Consider the following 18,642-nt stretch of genomic DNA (forward strand, 5'->3'; position numbering starts at 1 on the left):
AAAAGAAGTAAGCTATCAATAAATTAAAGAGTTATGTTAAATTGTCTCTGGTTAGATTTGATTATTTTAATTCCTAATAATAAATAGTTTTTATTAGGTACTAATAATAATAATAATATTGTTTATTTAATTATGCCATTTAAAACGGCATTTACTTGTTATCTTAGTAAATAAATAACTTGTTTTTTTTTTTCTCAATTGAAAGTAAAATCGGTAACTGAGCTTCACTTCAAACTAAATATACTGTTAAATAAGAAATAACGTTTACAATGGAAAAGATTTATTGTTGGGTTTATGGGTTCAGCCTCTAAGGGTCCAAGCGGTTTATTAGGAGGACAATCTTTTCTACGCTAATTGTACATTTTTATGATACTTATTTTAACTTAAAAAAAATTGAATTGTTTTTTGAGAATATACACATAATGGATGATTATTATAAATACAAAGAGGAAAAAAACAAAACAAAAAAAATTCTTTCATTGAAAGAAACTGCTTTCAAGCATATTGTTACAAAAAATAATAACTTTTGTTAGCTATCGTACGTATTATTTAGTTTGCTTTTGTTTTTATTATTTGTTGTTCATTATAATACTATTTTATTTTCTTAATTTATTTTTTTAAATGCCTATTATGTCACTAAATAAGTAATAGATAATGACTACTTCATATTAAGAATGCTTTGAAATTATCAAAAATGTACGAGATTTTATGAGGGGTTCATGAAGTTAATGAGATTACCGGAGAAAGTAAAAAAATCTGAAATCTAAAATAATTCGTCCTAGACCGATGAAAAACTGTCGTTAGTGCTATTTTAATACCTATTTTTTAAAACAACTTGAAAAATGATTATTTTTAAAATCCAGTAAATTTTTTAAAGTGTGTATCTGAAAGAGTTAAAAAAATTACCTTTTGAACCCTCGTCTCCAGACTCGGTCCTATAGCCACCAGTGTTTGCTGCAAGTATTTCTTATCCTTCGCCTTTTTGAAAAACGGATGTTTCAACAATTCCGAAGCTGTGGGCCTCTTTGATGCATCCTTTTGCAGACAGTCTGTGATCATTTTTCTGAACGTTTTACCATAGGCTTTATACTGATCCTTTTCCTCGGCTCCTGTGTCTAAATTCGGGGGATCGTTTTGAAGAGTGAGCATAAGTACCTTCATTGGGGGGTATTTGTGATATGGGGCCGTGCCAGTTGCCATTTCAATAGCGGTGATGCCAAACGACCAGATATCTGCCTTGAAGTCATAACCGTGGTCCTATAAAATATTATTAATTGAATTCTTTTTTTTTTTTAAGTATGAGTACCTGTTCCATGACCTCGGGAGCCATCCAACAAGGAGTTCCAACAAATGTGTGTCGCACTTTCTGCCGAGAGAGGTCTCTACCGGTTGCCAACCACGCAGATACGCCAAAATCCGCAATTTGGACCGTGCCATCTTCACCAAGCAAAATATTCCCAGCTTTAATATCTCTAAAACAGTAATATTAACTCACATACAGAAATGACTAAATTAAATACCTGTGAATCTGACCGTTACTGTGGAAGTATTCGAGACCTTTCAAAACTTCTCTTAAAACTGTGGCAATTGTTGATTCGTCGAATACTCCATGTTTGCAGTTTGATACACGCGTCTTGTGTTTAATTATGTCCAACAGACTGCCTCCTATAGAATTACATAAAAAATATTTTTTCGGAATAAAGTTTATGTTAAAATACTTTAGTCTGGTATTTATTGACATATCACGTACTAGTCTCTATCCGTTTAATTTAAAACATGATTATTGCTAGTCGCATTGTAAAACAAATAACATGACATCACGTACCTACCCATGGTACTCAAATAAACGGAACGATGTATTAATTCAGGAATCTACTTCACAATTAAAATCACAATACGGTTTATTTATTTATAAAAAACAACTGCTTAATTAAGCAAATTTAGCAAACTATGAATTTAAGCCAATCCTGTCTAAACACTTATTGCCATAAGTAGCTTAAAAATCTGTATCTTCACTTTCAAGGATGTTAAATCTTAAGATTCGCATAAGAATACCGTGCGATCAAAAAAAAAAAATTAGAGTAGGCGACGATTAATATTCTACAGTTGGCAACACGTAGGCTGAGAATCTGGTCTGGAAAATTTCCACACAACCTGAAAGTGAAAATGACCGTTTTTGTCTTGTACAGCACTTTTCTAATAAGTTGCAACAATAAAGGTTTTCTAAAGTGAACATTATTTCACTCAAAATGAATAAAACGCACACTTGTCAAAGTTTCCGCTGACATTTGATGTCAAAAATCAGGATTGCCATCTGAAGGACTTTAACCACCGCTTACTCTAATTTTTTTTTTAATATTAAAATACACACAGTACATAAAATTTAGAATACTTTGGTGTTTTTTGAACAAACGATTGCTTGAATGGCTTTCTGTAATAAGTGATTTATACTATTTTTTCTATTTTGTCCTGTTTTTAAAGAAAAAAAAGAATTTAGGAAATTTTGCTTAGTTGGTGACACGCCCATAGAAAAATGGTAAGATATCAGGAACATGGAAAAAATGTTAAAAAAATTTATCTATAAAAATTTCGAAATTATGAGAGTTTAAATTTTGCACATTGACTCTATTTATTTCTGTTGGAAAAATAATTTTCCAAGTTTTTTTGCTACAGGTTATTTGAAGAGAAAACAAAGAATCTACATCCTAAATTGTAACTATGTTCAATGTTATTTGTGGCTTTTATTAGCAATTTTTTTGTAGTTTTACTAGATAATTGTAAAAAAAATCAGTATCATTAAATAGACATAAAAAAATGTCAAATGTCAAATTTTTTTGACAGATAGAATTTTCCTAAATTTTCTCTGGGGCGCGAGTTCTGGCGCATCCTGTATTTACAAAAAAATAAGTCTTGTGATTTTTTTACGCCTAGTTGTAATGTGAGCACTTCACATGTGTAATTGTAAAACATAAAGAGGCAATTACATCTATAAGGTTGTGTAATGTTTTAATGTCCGGTTAAAACAATTTGGTAACATAAAACAATGCCTGGAAAAAACATAAATTGTATGTTTTTAGAAGCACACCGTTTAAAACGGTAAAAATGTGTTACACTGTATTTTTTTATTATTTAACTGTAGCTACTGATAATTTAAAACCTTATCTAAAGATAAAAAACACAACTAATTTCATATTTCGTGAATGATAATTTTAGGCTTTTGTTAATTCCATATAAAAAGACAGTCTACCTTCAAGTAGTCTCAGGACAAGCCATAGTTCCTCCCTTACAACAAAACTTGTATAGTAAGTGACCACATTTTCGTGGTTGCAGCTCGACATTGCTTGAATTTCTTTGAGTAATTCATCCATTGAAGTATTCCATTTTTCCAAATTGATTCTTTTGATGGCACATTTCTCATTTCTGGGCTTACAAAATGCTCCATGGACCACTGCTGTCGCTCCAACACCTAATGAATAGAAAACAATGTCAATGAACTCAATCTCGACAAAATTACAATAATGTTTCGACCAATAAACAATTAACCTAATCAGAATAAGGTCAAATGAAATCAATTGTGCGCCTCAAATCACTAGTTTTAAATTAATATTATAACCTTTTCGAATTCAGTGAATTGGTACACTGTCACACTTGGATTGTTCTTGAAAATTCACCGAAACGATTGAAAAAAAGCAGAATTTTTATTTTTCTCGGTAATACCACTGATTACACTTCTGAAATGTAAAAAACCAGAACCGGAATTAAAACACCAAAAAAGTACATAACCTCCAAATCGAAGCAACTCGTGTTTATTCGGCCACAATTACACTTATTTCACTGGTAAAATACACCAAAAGAAAGCACTTTTCTTTCTTTTATAATATTTATGTGAATACTAACCGATTACTTTGCCTAATTCGTAATCATCCTTGGAATTTGGCCAAGGGACTGACGGTTGAGACGTTGACGCCGCCATCTTTCTCGACAGTATGTTTCCTATATTACCGATCGACTGGCGAGCAGCTCGTGCGCAGCCGCTAAATGATAACGTGTGTTCAAATGTTGATGATTTTTGACGAAAGGTGCCTTGGGTCCCAAGGGGCAAATCCTCGGATATTTTCCTAAAATTGGAACATTATTTTATAAGACTGTCGTGAAATAAATGATCTTTGAAATCGGATTTATTTTTGTCATGATGGTATCTCCTAAATTTATTAGTAACGTAACAATTACTACCAACATTGAAACTGAGAATTGTAATTGGAAACAAAATCTCAAATTAAGAATAACGAACCATGGATAAAAAGAATCCCCAAATTTTAAAAAAATGTTAAAATTTGGTTTGTCAGTCACAGTCAATGGACATGGAATTTTGGACGATTTGTCATTCGTCAGCATAAAAATGTAAACCGGGCTTTAGGCAACTAACCTCACTTTCGGTTTTTCTAATTTTTATCTTGATAGCTAAAGAAAAAATGACAACAAATCAAAATAATTTATTGAACTTTGGTATATAAAAACACGTATTCCTGATATTATTGTATCCAAAAATCGACGCCAGAAATAAATTTCAACTAAAACTTTCAAATTTTAGTTTCAAACGTCAATCATAATGACAATAAAGTCTAGCTTACATTGACATTTTTTGAACTAACATAAAATTGATGTCCAAAATTCCGTGTCCGAGAAAAGAGTAATTTATGTATTGCTGGGTCAAAATTCTATTACTTTGAAACGTTGTATTTAATTTAATTTTTTTTCATTAATAAACGAACTTTAATCATCAGTGGAAAAGTTTTTTTTTTAATAGAAATAGTGCTTTTTAAGTAGATGATGATTTTACATATTGAAATGATTTGAAAGGGAAACGTTGATAATTTTGCAAATATTGTTTCAAAGAATTACACTTTTAATTAATGTACCTCTATCGGCAATTAGACTGATACAAATCCCACATTTAATTTCATTTTATCTAAAATATACAGATCAAACCAATATTGAATAAAACAATATTTAATTAGTCTTTTGATACTGGCGTTCAGCAAATGCGTTAAAATTTTCTAATGCTTTTATCACAAATCGACTCTGAATCAATTGATATGATCCACTGTGAACCATAATCTGCAATGTTATGCAAATAATTTGGCAAATATATAAAAATTGCAGATACAAGCAAAACATTAGTTAGTTGGTTAAAATAGTCCTAAAATGTTACCTCTTGTGGTGAGTATTTTACCTTTTTCCTAGCGATAGAGTGCTGAGAAAACGATGATTTTCAAAAATTAGACTTTCATTTGCCGTTTCCATTTTGTGCACTCCGGTTCTTCTTTTTTTATTCTTGCAACTGAAAATTAATTAAGATTAATCAGTCGCACGCGCCATAACTCTATGAATAAACACAACAAGGCTAATTTGACAAGTAAATAATAAAGAGACTGTAGTATTTGGTACTATATTTAGCAATATAGCATATGGTAATGTACTTGTAAGGTCAAATTAATATTGGGCTTATTTACGACTCAAAAGAGAAATAGGTAATCTTAAAAACATTTAGGCATATACATAAATGGATTTTATACTTTATAACAAAACTAAAATTTAGGGAAACTTAACTTTGAATATATCGTGAAAATTTGAAAAATTACTCTTTGTTTAATAGGTACTACACAAAAAATACTTGTGGCGGTATTTTGCGACCCCCTGTATAAAAAATTGAAGATAATTTTATACAAATACCGTAGTTATATTTAGATGTCTCAAGCTCGGCCAATAAAATGCAGAAACTTATTATTTTTTGGTGTCTTTACCTGTTTTCGCTTTTAATGCTGGAGTTTTTGTCTTCTTCGGTTTTTTTCATGGTCATTTGTGTTCGAATTGTTTGTAATATCACAGTGTTGCACAAATAGAACTTGTTTTAATGGAAAATATCCGCCAAGTTGAGCACATTTGTAACTGCATCACTTCATGTTTAAAACTTTTTTGCCTTAAATTTTTTGTTAAAAATTTATCTATAAGACTGATACACATACCTGCAAGGCTGCTGGTTTTAGAACATCACAATACGAACTTGAATTCGTAATTCTCTCCATTTAATCAAACTTAATGTCTCTATACAAGACCTTAGGGGCCATAGAAGAAAATGATCTAATTTATCCATTAAAATCAATTAGTAGGTTTTATACGTAGGTGACATGCTTAACAACATCATATATACAGACTGTACCGTAACTGAGTGACTTGTTTTGGATGGAATAAAACACATTTTTTTTGTATTTTATTTTAGTGCGTTTTCTTTTTAGGTATTAGTTGTTTTTTCACTTTTATCAAAAAATTCAGCAGAGCAGTGGTTGATGAATTACAAGTATGACACTGATTCTGCAGAAGAGGGAAACATAAATAATTTCAATAATGATGATTATAATAATTATGATTTTGATGATTATGATAGCGGATGGGATCAAATGGAACATGATATTCAGCTTCTAGAAGACACTAATTCTCTAGAAATTCGAGGGTTACCATCAGCAGGACACATGGTAAAAACTTTGAGTTTTTGTTTATTCTGATTTTCTTAAGTGTTTTGTTATTTTAAAGAGGAAGAATAGGCAAGGCTGTCGAGAAAGAACAGAAGTGTACGAAGTTCCAAAAAGTTCAATACATGACGAGATATATCCAAAGAAATACCGCAACATAACTTGTGAACCCGCTGAAGGACATGACATAACGGTGGTAGGTTTTTTAAGACAAAAAGTTTTAAGTTTTTCACTTTTAAATGCTTTTAACAGTATCCTCTTTGTCACGTGTATAATCCAAAATGTGAAACAGCCCATCGTGAAGTTCCCATTTTTAAAAAATACGTCAATTCAGGAAAAACTTGTTGGAAATATGAAGCCACTATTCATGTGCAAACTGGATGCAAGTGTCCTAATAACTGAATGTGTATAGAACTGGATTTTCCTTAATATTTTTATCAGATTTATATTTGTATGAGTAAATAAACCTTACTACCGAACAAAGTTTTTTTTTAATTATAGAATACCAAAAATTGCAAATTTTGTTGGTGTATATTTGGTTGCCTATCAACAAACCCGAAGCATGTAGGCAATTAGTAATACACTGTGTCGAGATAATAAAACACGCATTTTGTTTTAACTTTTTTATTGTAAACTATCTAAACTTTTTAACAACAAAATTAGTCAGTGTTGTCATGGTTTGCCTGTCTGTCCCAGACGTAAATCAAAATAATACCATTTTTGCACAATCAGTCCTCAATTTTGTAGAAATTCCTCTACTCTTCGTGAAGTTTTGGATTCTTAGAAAACGTAAAAAATGTTTGTTGGATGTGACACAAATTTGCTTGAGTAGAAGTAAAAACATTTCTTTTAATCATCAATAGAAAAGTTTTTTTTTAATTAGAAAAAATTCTTTTTTTATGTAGAACAAATCTCGTCAATTTATTAAAATATCATTTTGCTCTGCAAATATTGTTTCAAAGAATTACGCTTTTAATTAATGTACCTCTATCGACGTTATTGAAACTGATACAAATCCCACATTTAATTTAATTTTATCTAAAATATCCAAACCAGACTTGTGACTCAAAATTGGATAAAAGATATGTAATTAGTCTTTTGCTACTGGCGTTCAGCAAATGCGTTAAATTTTTCTAATGCTTTTATCACAAATCGACTGAATCAATTGATATGATCCGCTGTGAACCATAATCTGCAACGTTATGCAAATGATTTGGCAAAAATATAAAAACTGCAGTTACAAGTAAAAATTTATTTAGTTGGTTAAAATAATCCCAAAATGTTACCTCTTCTGGTGAGTATTTTATCTTTTTCCTAGCGAAAGGATGCTCAAAACGATGATTTTCAGAAATTTGACTTTCATTTTTTTGTTCTTGCAATTGAAAATTGATTGAGATTATTTACAATTTACTATATTTTATTTTGTGTACTTTTCCTTTTTAGGCATTACTTGTTTTTTCACTCTTATCAAAAAATTCAGCAGAGCAGTGGTTGATGAATTACAAGTATGACACTGATTCTGCAGAAGAGGGAAACATGAATAATTTCAAAATTGATGATTATAATAATTATGATTTTGATGATTATGAGAGCGATTGGAATCCGGAGAATACTGATTCCTTAGAAATTCGAGAGATACTAAAAGGATACACGGTGAAAACTCGAGTTTCCGTCTATTTTGAAATGTTTTTAAAGTGGTTTATTATTTTATAGAGGACGAATAAGCAAGGTTGTTCAGAAGAAATATCAGAATTGCACGATGTTCCTCTAAGATCCAATAGGCATTCAATATATGACGACATATATCCAAAAAAATACCGCAATATAACTTGTGTACCCGCTCATGAAAAATCTAACATGGTGGTGGTAGGTTTTTTAAGACAAGAAAGTTTTAGGTTTTTTACTTTATAAATACTTTTAACAGTATCCTCTTTGCCATATGTATAATCCAAGGTGTGAAACAGAACATCGTGAAGTTCGTATTTTCAAAAAATATCCAGGAAAATCTTGTTGGAAACACATAGACACCTTTTATAGGCAAAATGGATGCAGATGTTTTTAGATTTGGCCCAATGAAAAAAATAAAACAAACTAACTAAGAAATGTATATAGGACTGGATTTTCTTAATATTTTTAACACATTCAAATTTGTATGAGTAAATAAACCTTACTGCTGAACAAAGTTTTCGTAAAATCGTAAAACCTAGGACATATAACAATAAATGTCATAAATCATTTTGTCGTTTTAATTGGTAATAGGTAGGCAATTAACAATGCACTGATAATAAAAACTTCTACTAGTAGGCTGTGCTTATTACAAGTAGCGCCACCTTCAGCTTGTGATTATCATTAATCATTGCAACCAATCATTTTCTGCATTATCTAAATCATGCGAAATGACATGTGTACTCTTATTCGCAGTTGTTGGTATTTATAAAAAATGATAGTGGCTTGCGCCCTGGGGCTTATATTTTATTAATTCCGTCGTCGTAGAGTGTATAAAGTGTTTATCGAATTTTTTTCTAATAAAAATTAATTTACAGTGTTTAAATCATTGTGATTCCTGTTAATTGAATTAAATCAAGTCGGCCACTATGATTGTAGCAAAGGTAAGCTGATATTCTTATTGCGAACCGCCGCAATATTTTATAGGTTATGTAGATTCTTAATCGTTGTTTTAGGTTTACATACATGATTCGTTATCATCTAGTAATAAAAGTTATTTTGAGGTGATAAGAAACTGATTTAAGTGTAATAGATTAAGATTGGCCGTTCCGTTATGTGTGATTTACATGACCTTTGTCAATGCATTGGCCTAGTGTAACGCAATTCGTAGAAAATTGATCACGTTTGAGGTTATTTGATTTTTTGGAGGCGTAGGTCAATAACGGACTAAACTGTTGAATAGATTCATTTAAGAATTATCTAACAATCACTTGGTGATAATAATTATTGTGCAAATTGTATTAACCTTGACTTCTGCTTTTCTTTATTAAAGATAATATGTAACTGGATACACTTACATATTTTATAACTTGTTTTCTGAGAGCAAAATTTTTTACCTCATTTAAAGCTCCTGGATTTGTCTCCTTATAAAACGCTTATTTATAATAGATTACAAGAGTATTTCGAAGTAAGGATATATCGGGGTTAAAAAAAGTAAATATTTCGATGTATAGATAAGACGTTTTCCCAAAATAATGATACTATTTTTTTATTTGTGTTATAAACAACCAGTAAAATGGATCAAAAACAATTTCTGGGTGGCAGTAAAACTTGCGTCACCCTGTACATGTCGTTTTTAAATTTCGTTAATTTTCTGCAGATTTGGTGTTGAAAGGAGCCTCTCAATTGGCTTTCTCGTCTAATTTTGAGCATTTTTCGAGCATGGCCAACGTAACATAGTAAATGAACACCCGTGGGGACGAACCCCGACCCAGGGGTACTTTCTGTGGAAAAAGCTCAACCCTTCAAGAGAAAGTTGCCCAATTTTATTACGCACACGGTCTGTTTTGTAGTACCTATCCCGGGGCTTTGGTCTTCGTCGCAATTTGTGCAACTTTGCTCTCTTGGTAAGTAGCCTATTACAAGCATTACGTAAGAATTCAAGGTTGTAACAGACTATCGTATGATAATAAAGGCATTATTTCCAGTTATCCATTATTAAATTTGCCTCTCCCTGGAAATTCACCTTTGCAAACATGGACGTCGAGTGTGAATTCCAGTTCGAATGTACCACCTTTTTGTTACATTCAACAAGTTGTCCTGAAGAGTACTGTCCTGCCGTGGGGGCCCGAATTACACCTAGGTGACGCTTTCAGAGCGCCTCTTTACGAGGCTTTTAAACTTTTGGAAGTGGTTAGAAACTACCAGGATGATTCCACGAAGAAAACCTTAGGACACGTGTGTCTTCATGTCGAGTCAATTAAGAAAAGTAAATCAAACTATAAAAATATTTTGCCGGAGTATAGTTGTTTGGTCCTGTCTCCTGCAAACTTGTGGCAACAGGATGTACTAAAATTCACACAGGATAGCTCTCTACTCACCACAATTTTTAACCACCATGTAAGACTAAGAATACGTTTTTGTAATGAGTAATTTTCGGGTTTCAGAACTTTCAAAAAGGCAAAACATCAATAACCGAAATGATGTTCGGTATGAAGGTTTTTGACACCGGTATTAAAAGGTACCCTTGGCGAAACCGCTACAGAATTATCCAATACGCAATAACACTTTTTTTTAAAGAATATGACGAGAAGTAAGTTTGAGGAAATTACGTTTTTTTATTTAAATTTTATTACAGATTTGTTAATGGTTTGCGAAGAAAACTCCAGTCGGTGTATCCGTTACACCAAAGTTTAGAAAATCGAACAGATGTTAATTTTGCCTCGCTCAACGATACTCTCATAATCCAATATCCCGGTGAAATCAATTTCGTCGAATTCATTCCCATTACTTTGGCTTTTTTAATTCTCTTCCTGTATTTTTACTTTTCATTTCGCAAAATCGAATTAATTCAGTCGAAATTAGGAATGGCATTCACTTCCGTTCTGACCGTTTGTGCAAGTCTCACTATGACTTACGGTTTGTGTTTTTTCTTCGGCTTAACTCTGAACCTTGAAGGAAAAGTTGTATTTCCATACTTGGTGTTGCTAGTTGGCTTAGAAAATGTCTTATGCTTAACAAAAAGCATAGTTTCGTCTCCACTTCACCTCGACGTGAAAATTCGCATAGCTCAAGGTTTGAGTAAAGAGGGTTGGTCCATCACCAAAAACCTCTTATTAGAAATCACGATTTTGACATTTGGGATATTTACGTTTGTTGCAGTCATTCAGGAGTTTTGCATTTTCGCTGTCGTGGGCCTCGTGACTGATTATTTCATGCAAATGATTTTTTTCTCGACTATTTTGGGGATTGACATTCGGAGAAAAGAAAATATCGTGGAGAAACACAATTTGAGTTTTCGAAGTAGTCTCTTTCAAAGTCAGGTTTTCTACGATAAGTCATTCGGGATTCGGCGTTCAAAGTCGCACCCTAGACTCTCCTCGTTCCCGGCGAACATCGTCGCTGGGCAAGTCCAGGGGGCCCAAGAGAAAAAAATCCCGAAAAGATTGAAACTTGTGAATATTTGGACCAGGACTCGGTTCTTCCACCGGGCCTTTATGATCTTAATGGTGATTTGGATTTCGAATATCGCCTACAATAGTGGGTTTATCGAACACTTCATCTTGAATAACAGTTATTTTCATGAAATTGACGAACAAAATAGTACTAACTTGGAACAAAACTACTCGAGTATCAAATTGTTTCCATTGTTGAATACGAATAATTCGTTTATAAACAAAGTGAGTTACGTTACTCACAGCCCTCTCAATTACAACCACAATCAGAGTTACGATTTGGAGAATTTGAAGCATTCGGATTACGAGCCTTGGTTGAAATTATCGCCACAACACTGGGCCAGTATCGTCCGGAAATACAATTTGTCCTTGAGTGGGCATTACATTGCCGTTTTGCCCAATATTAAACTCTCACACGTGATACGTCCAGAGCAGGCGGCGCTTTTGCGCAACCCCCACGAGAAATACGGGGAAAAATTCCAGTGGCAGGCTTTGGCCGCAGCCTTGGACCCAATTGACTTCAATGGAATGGAGACAGGGACCAGATCGGCCATACCCCAATCCGAGCAGCCCTTTTACCCGACTTCTGTTTTCGCTATGATTCTGATAGCAATCCTGTGTTTTATCAGTGTGGTGGTACTGGGGTACACATTTGTGGTACTTTACCGGTGCATTTGCTCGCGGAACTATGCCGAATGGCGCGCGTCGTGGTTCAGTGAGAAGAGTGAAGAAAACGTCGAAGAACCAGTTTTGTTAGAAGCAGTACCAGTGGTTCTGGAAGGGCACCAACAAGAAATCGAATGCACGGCCACGGACGGGGTGCATTTAGTCAGTGCCTCCTTAGATGGGCAACTGAAAGTTTGGGATAGTAGTACGGGGGAATTGATAGTTAATGTAGACAGGAAAGCGTACTTTAGGGGGTTTGAATTGAATGGTGGTTCTGAGTGCGATGACAATTCGTCTGACTATGAATCGGGCTCTCCGCCGTCCCGAGGGGAGAGCTACTTGTTTCCGCGTCTCAAACAACGAATTAATACGAACTTTTCAAATGTTAAAGAACAGTGTAGCTCTTATAATGCCAAAGCAGATTTTTTGAAAACTTACCGAGAGTTGTATTTTTATCGCAATTTACCGAAAGCTAAAAATAGGAAAGAGATAAATAGGGCCAAAGAAAATAAATCGATTAGTTTTAGTGAAAGTAATCAAAAGTTTAGTGATAACGGACACACGAAAGTTGATAATTGTGACGCTAAACTCTCACCCATTTGGTGTATGGACTACCTGGAGAACTTGATCGTTCTTGGGTGTGCTGATGGGCGGCTGGAGTTCTGGGAGGGCAGTTCGGGACGGTTGAAGGTAATGATTTTTTAATAAATTGGTTGTAAGAAATATTAATAATATTGTACCGTGCGATCAGAAAAATAATAAATTAGAGTAGGCGGTGATTAAAGTCCTTCAGATGGCAATCCTGTTTTTTGACATCAAATGTTAACGGAAACTTTGACAAGTTTGCGTTTTATTCCTTTTGAGTGAAATAATCTCTACTTTAGAGCAGAAAATGTTTGTTGTTGTACAAGACGAAAATGGTGAATGGTATTTTCAGTTTGTGTGGAAATTTTCCAGGCCAGATTCCCAGCCAATGTGTTGCCAACTGTAGAATTTAATCGAGGCCTACTATAATTTATTTTTTTTTCGATCGCACGGTACCATGCGTTTATTAAATTTTTGTGACTTTGAAATTAAGTTGGCCCCATTGACTATCAAATTCAAACGTCACAATTTTATGGTCAATTGTCATTCGTTTCCGAGGGGCAGCCGCGGGCATAGCCGTCACGTACCGTGCGATGAAAAAAAAATTAGAGTAGGCGGTGGTTAAAGTCCTTCAGATGGCAATCCTGATTTTTGACATCAAATGTCAGCGGAAACTTTGACAAGTTTGCGTTTTATTCCTTTTGAGTGAAATAATGTTCACTTTAGAGCAGAAAATTTTTATTGCTTTACAAAACGAAAACGGTGAATGGTCATTTTCACTTTCAATTTGTGTGGAAAATTTTCAGCCCAGATTCCCAGTCAATGTGTTGCCAACTGTAGAATTTAATCGACGCCTACTCTAATTATTTTTTTTTGATTGCACTACATATACAGGGTGAATATAAAGTATGGAACCAAACGGTTTTATTTTTAATCATTTGCCTCCAGCAAATAATAATTAATATAAAGTAAAGTAATATAAAAAATGTGACCGTATTTTCAGAACGAAATTTTGTTTTGTTTTTGAGTTATGCCATTTTTTTTGTCAAAATTTGCAATTTATGTGTAAAAATTTTTTTGAAAAAATCCTTAGAGTATAGCTTTTATGAGAAAAATGATTTTATAGTGGGTTGCCATTTAATTTTTTTTTTGTAGAACTCAAAAACAAAAGAAAATTTCGAAAAATTTTATTCTTGCTAAATTATCACATTTTTATAGTACTTTATCACTCATCAATTAGTTTTTTCAAAAAATAAATAGTTTAAGCAAAAAACGTTTGGTTCCATACTTTTTATTCATCTGGTAGTCGTTTTCATATTAATGTGCATCGAAGTAGTCGTTGAAAGGAATCATTTTAAGTTGGCGACCATGCGAAAATTCATAGAATCCTAAACTCAACCCTCTCTAAAAATGTGTACACCAGCTTTTGAGATACAGTGGGGAAACTGGGCAGATGTGTCATTCAATTGTCAAAATTTTTAAACTATACCTTAGGTACAGTTGGAGACAAAATACTTTGGTCGTCACTTTTCTGACACTTTAATGTAATTCAAGCTTTAACGTTAAAATGAATAACAATTTCAAATTAATGACAGCTATTATATTTTCCTATCAAAATATGTACATACAACTTGTCAACTATCATTGACATTAGCTAAAAATAAGGTTAACAGTTCTAAAGCATGCTTTACAATTTTATGTCACTCAAGTGACATTGACGACCAAAGTATTTTGTCTCCAACTGTATTCATAACCAAGCTTTTAATGTTTGGCATATTTGTCTTTTTGACACTGACAAAGTCGAAGTTTTTGGAATCCCCAAAGTCACCGAGACTTGCCGCTGCGACATCCCGCTTTGAATAAGAGCTATTGCTCGAGATTTATTAAAAACTGATAAACTGGCATTTGATGTACTACATATGTCAAAGTTAATTTGACAGTTTTTTCAATCATAATGACAGTACGTGCATTTATATTGACATTTATTGAAATGACAAGAAAAGACAGCCCGGGATTCCGTGTCCCCAACTGTAGCAAAAAATAATTAAAATTAACAACGTAATTAACATCGGGTGCCAAACCTACAAATTTTTGTCATTATTGATGTGATTAAACTTGTTATTAATGACACTATTTATGTGAATCGGCCTTTAAATTAAAGATTCATTTACAATTCTACAACATACTTGATGCAATTAATATGAGTGTGTCACCAACAATTCAGTGTTGCCAACTTAATTCAAAAGTCACAGGCCACTTTGATAAATTTAAAATTATGATAGTTTCAGAGTATAGTGTTTGGGATTATTGTTTTAGTGCATCTTTGAAGACGGGACTGATGTGGGAATAAGCAATTTAAAGATCGTGGGATCCCGAATAATCGCATCCCGATTGTATGGCACCTTGGAGATGTTTCAGTTACAAAGTTACAATCGTGGTCATCCAGTTGATTGGAATTTTACTTGTGCATATCGACGAACTCATGTAAGAACTGGTTCAGTTGGTTCCGTCCCTGATCACAGCAATTTAATTTCACAAGTAAAAAATCACTTTTATCTGAATTGTTTCTACAAAATGGTGTTTTTAGAACGACGACAACGAAGAGGATTTCCGGTGCTTAAAAGTCTTCAGTGTGAAAGCCCACCAACAACCCATCATTTGCCTCGACTGTGAAGGAGGCAGGATTTTAACCGGCAGCCAGGATCACACTCTCAAAGTGTTCCGGTTGGAGGACGGCAGCCCCCAATATACGCTGCATGGCCATTGTGGCCCCATTACCTGTTTGTTTATTGATAGGATTAGTCCGGCGACTTCGGGGAGTGGGTCTCAGGATGGCATGCTTTGCGTTTGGGATCTACTAACGGGTAAATTATTCGAAATTGATAGTCCGGTCAAATTAGTCACAAAAATAGTGGTCAAATAACGAAAATTCCGACAGAGCTAAATTTTGGTGGAGACCTTGGGTACACCATTAGAAATAAAGTGTCAAAAGTTCCCATCGATCCCATGTGTGCTAAAAAAGTTATTTGGGGTCAAAGGTCAAAATTTGACATTTTTTAGATTTTTTTCGAAAACGGCAAGTTTTATCAAAAAAGTAGCCCAGACAAAAATTATAGATCTTAAAATTATCTACAAAATAGTCTTTATACTTTTTTCTAAGAATCACCATTCCTGAGATATCGCGATTCTAAAAGTTGAAGGAGTAACGTTTCTACATCATATGCACATACAGAGTGCGCCAGAACTCGCGCCCCAAAGACAAATGCCATGTAGGGTAAGGGACCAGGAACATAGAAAGAATTTAAAAAAATTCTATCTATAAAAATTTCAAAGTTATGAGAGTTTAAAGTTTGCACTTTGACTGTATTTATTTCTGTTGGAAAAATAATTTTCCAAGTTTTTTTGCTACAGGCTATTAGAAGAGGAAAACAAGGAAGCTGTATCCTAAATTGTAACTCTGTTCAACGTTATTTGTGGCTTTTATTGACAAAATTTTTGTACCTTTACTAAATAATTATAAAAAAAAAAACATATACAAGGTCATCAGTATTATTAAATAGACATAAAAAATGTCAAATGTCAAAAAAATTTGACAGATAGAATTTTTTAAACATTTTTTCAGTACTCAGGGGACTATCCAATTACTCCCTTTCAAGAAAGTGCGCGATTTTTTAAACATCCTGTATGTATTACCAAATAAATTCTTTTTAATTCTAATGGACTTGAGATATTTATAAGTTTAATGAAGTAGAAGAAAAATTTGAAGTAAGTTAAGATACCAGGAACATATAAAAATGTTTAAAAAATTCTGTCAAAAAATTTTGACATTTGTTTTTTGACATTTGACATTTTTTATGTCTATTTAATAATACTGATGATTTTGTATATGTTTTTTTTTACAATTATTTAGTAAAGGTACAAAACTTTTGCCAATAAAGGCCACAAATAACATTAAACAGAGTTACAGTTTAGGATACAACTTCCTTGTTTCCGCTTCTAATAGCCTGTAGCAAAAAAACGTGGAAAATTATTTATCCTACAGAAATAAATAGAGTCAAAGTGCAAAATTTAAACTCTCATAACTTCGAAATTTTTATAGAAAGATTTTTTTTTAAATTTTTTCCATGTTCCTGGTACCTTACCCTACATTTTTCTTTGGGGCGCCAGTTCTGGCGCACTCTGTATGTGCATATGATGTAGAACGATACTCCTTCAACTTTTAGAATCGCGATATCTCAGGAATGGTGATTCTTAGAAAAAAAGTATAAAGACCATTTTGTAGATAATTTAAAGATCTATAATTTTTGTCTGGGCTACTTTTTTGCTAAAACTTGCCGTTTACGAAAAAAATCTAAAAAACCTCAAATTTTGACCTTTGACCCCGAATAACTTTTTTAGCACACATGGGATCGATGGGGACTTTTGACACTGTATTCCTAATGGTGTACCCAAGATCTCTACCAAAATTTAGCTCTGTCGGAATTTTAGTTATTTGAAATGTCTATTTTGACCGGACTATGGGAGTTTAATTGTACTTATCATTGTTACAGGTGCCTGTATGTACAACATCCAGGCACATGATGGTACAATAACATCGCTGACATATTCTGCCAGTTATGTGATTTCGTTGGGCTCCGACGACCGTATTTGTGTTTGGGAACGTTTCCAAGGCCATCTCCTAAACACCATTTACGTTTCGCAAACCTTTGCAAGCCAGGTTTTGATGTTGGCCCCCCATTTGGTTGTCACGGCTCGTAGTGGAGGTCTTGTTATTTGGGATGTGAGGTCTGGTGAATGTGTCCGAACGATTATATTAGGCCGTTCACCGTACATATTTATCAAACAGTTGATGTTATTACGCGATGCGGTGGTCTGTGATTACGGAAATCAATTGCGAATTGTGAGGTTTCCTCTTATCACGCATAAATTTGACTAGGTTGTCTCTATGTGCCTTCAGTGATGTAACATACTTTCGTCTATTTATGTCTTGTTTTAAATTTTTTATGTCCTTTACGTAAAATCATGAAAACGTAAATATTGTAAATTTTCCCTGACATGGTTTCGAATACCTGATTATTTTCATTAAGTTATTTATTTATTTTGGCGGAAATAAATGCATTTAACATGAGTTTTTATTAATGTTGTTAAACACTTTTTTGTAACAATAAATATGTATTTTAAATAACAAAATTGGTTTTATTTTCATTTACGAATAAAACTCTTAAAATTACGAAATTTGAACCCCATGCTATTTAAAAAGGTTGTAATAGTAGCCTCAAAACACATGAAGGTAGGAATAGTAACTGGAGTCAAATCATGTTAAAAAAAATATGAAGTTGTTAAGCATTTTAAAAATTTTTGTATATAAAAAGGTTGCAAAAGTGAAAAATAAAATGTTTATTGAAAGAGAATTGATAATACCACAATAAAATAAAGAAGAATTCTAAGAATTATAATAAATAATACAATTGCGCACACGGAATTTTGGGCAATTTGTCATTTGACTAATATAAGAATGTAAAACGGGCGTTATGTAAGAAACTTTACTTTTAGTTTTTGTGGAGACCAATCAAAATAATTTATTGAACTTATATAAAAACACGTACATATACAGGATGAGCCAAAACTCGCGCCTCAGAGAAAAAATTCAGAAACATGAAAAAAATGTTTAAAATATTTTGACAATTATTTTTTTGACATTTGACATTTTTTATGTCTATTTTAATGATAATAATGATGAT

The 18,642-nt window shown here is 33.0% G+C and overlaps 4 protein-coding genes across 4 annotated transcripts in view; 3 read left to right on the forward strand and 1 right to left on the reverse strand.

Moving 5' to 3' along the window:
* The window catches only part of LOC123013362 (serine/threonine-protein kinase OSR1), an 8,870-nt gene extending 2,692 nt beyond the window's left edge, over positions 1–6,178 (reverse strand). The window contains exons 1-8 of the mRNA XM_044411835.1: positions 6,027–6,178; positions 5,805–5,980; positions 5,234–5,341; positions 3,898–4,118; positions 3,248–3,466; positions 1,521–1,665; positions 1,307–1,472; positions 907–1,257 (exon numbers count right to left, since the gene is read on the reverse strand). Of these exons, the coding sequence (XP_044267770.1) occupies positions 907–1,257; positions 1,307–1,472; positions 1,521–1,665; positions 3,248–3,466; positions 3,898–4,118; positions 5,234–5,341; positions 5,805–5,860 (1,266 nt within the window). The 5' untranslated portion in view covers positions 5,861–5,980; positions 6,027–6,178. The remainder of the gene's footprint in view (positions 1–906; positions 1,258–1,306; positions 1,473–1,520; positions 1,666–3,247; positions 3,467–3,897; positions 4,119–5,233; positions 5,342–5,804; positions 5,981–6,026) is intronic.
* Positions 5,119–7,004, forward strand: LOC123013363. Its single transcript, XM_044411836.1, has 4 exons — positions 5,119–5,220; positions 6,297–6,533; positions 6,592–6,726; positions 6,783–7,004. Exons 1-4 carry the CDS (start codon positions 5,206–5,208, stop codon positions 6,930–6,932), a joined length of 537 nt encoding a protein of 178 aa, XP_044267771.1. The 5' UTR covers positions 5,119–5,205; the 3' UTR covers positions 6,933–7,004.
* Positions 7,005–7,657: 653 nt separating this feature from the next.
* Positions 7,658–8,703, forward strand: LOC123013355. The gene is made up of 4 exons (XM_044411822.1): positions 7,658–7,824; positions 7,974–8,183; positions 8,244–8,396; positions 8,455–8,703. The coding sequence occupies exons 1-4, from the start codon at positions 7,810–7,812 to the stop codon at positions 8,590–8,592; spliced, it is 516 nt and encodes a 171-aa protein (XP_044267757.1). The 5' UTR covers positions 7,658–7,809; the 3' UTR covers positions 8,593–8,703.
* A 228-nt stretch (positions 8,704–8,931) lies between these two features.
* Positions 8,932–18,085, forward strand: LOC123013309 (sterol regulatory element-binding protein cleavage-activating protein). Its single transcript, XM_044411750.1, has 8 exons — positions 8,932–9,139; positions 9,856–10,102; positions 10,184–10,595; positions 10,643–10,788; positions 10,834–13,006; positions 15,218–15,439; positions 15,489–15,765; positions 17,452–18,085. Exons 2-8 carry the CDS (start codon positions 9,939–9,941, stop codon positions 17,835–17,837), a joined length of 3,780 nt encoding a protein of 1,259 aa, XP_044267685.1. The 5' UTR covers positions 8,932–9,139; positions 9,856–9,938; the 3' UTR covers positions 17,838–18,085.
* The last annotated feature ends 557 nt before the right edge of the window (positions 18,086–18,642 follow it).

This window comes from Tribolium madens, unplaced genomic scaffold, assembly GCF_015345945.1.
Source record: "Tribolium madens isolate multiple individuals breed KSU strain unplaced genomic scaffold, Tmad_KSU_1.1 Scaffold_96;HRSCAF=242;Tcas5.2_LG5, whole genome shotgun sequence".
Taxonomy (NCBI): Eukaryota; Metazoa; Arthropoda; class Insecta; order Coleoptera; family Tenebrionidae; genus Tribolium; species Tribolium madens.

Bases quoted from the DNA above. Each gene is read 5' to 3' on its own strand.
- LOC123013363 (XM_044411836.1), top strand. The intron at 6,534-6,591 runs GTAAAAACTTTG...GTTATTTTAAAG, and splicing joins TACCATCAGCAGGACACATG to AGGAAGAATAGGCAAGGCTG. The intron at 6,727-6,782 runs GTAGGTTTTTTA...TGCTTTTAACAG, and splicing joins AAGGACATGACATAACGGTG to TATCCTCTTTGTCACGTGTA.
- LOC123013355 (XM_044411822.1), top strand. The intron at 8,184-8,243 runs GTGAAAACTCGA...ATTATTTTATAG, and splicing joins AGATACTAAAAGGATACACG to AGGACGAATAAGCAAGGTTG. The intron at 8,397-8,454 runs GTAGGTTTTTTA...TACTTTTAACAG, and splicing joins AAAAATCTAACATGGTGGTG to TATCCTCTTTGCCATATGTA.
- LOC123013309 (XM_044411750.1), top strand. From the start codon at position 9,939: ATGAACACCCGTGGGGACGAACCCCGACCCAGGGGTACTTTCTGTGGA. The intron at 10,789-10,833 runs GTAAGTTTGAGG...ATTTTATTACAG, and splicing joins TTTAAAGAATATGACGAGAA to ATTTGTTAATGGTTTGCGAA. The intron at 15,440-15,488 runs GTAAAAAATCAC...TGGTGTTTTTAG, and splicing joins ACAGCAATTTAATTTCACAA to AACGACGACAACGAAGAGGA.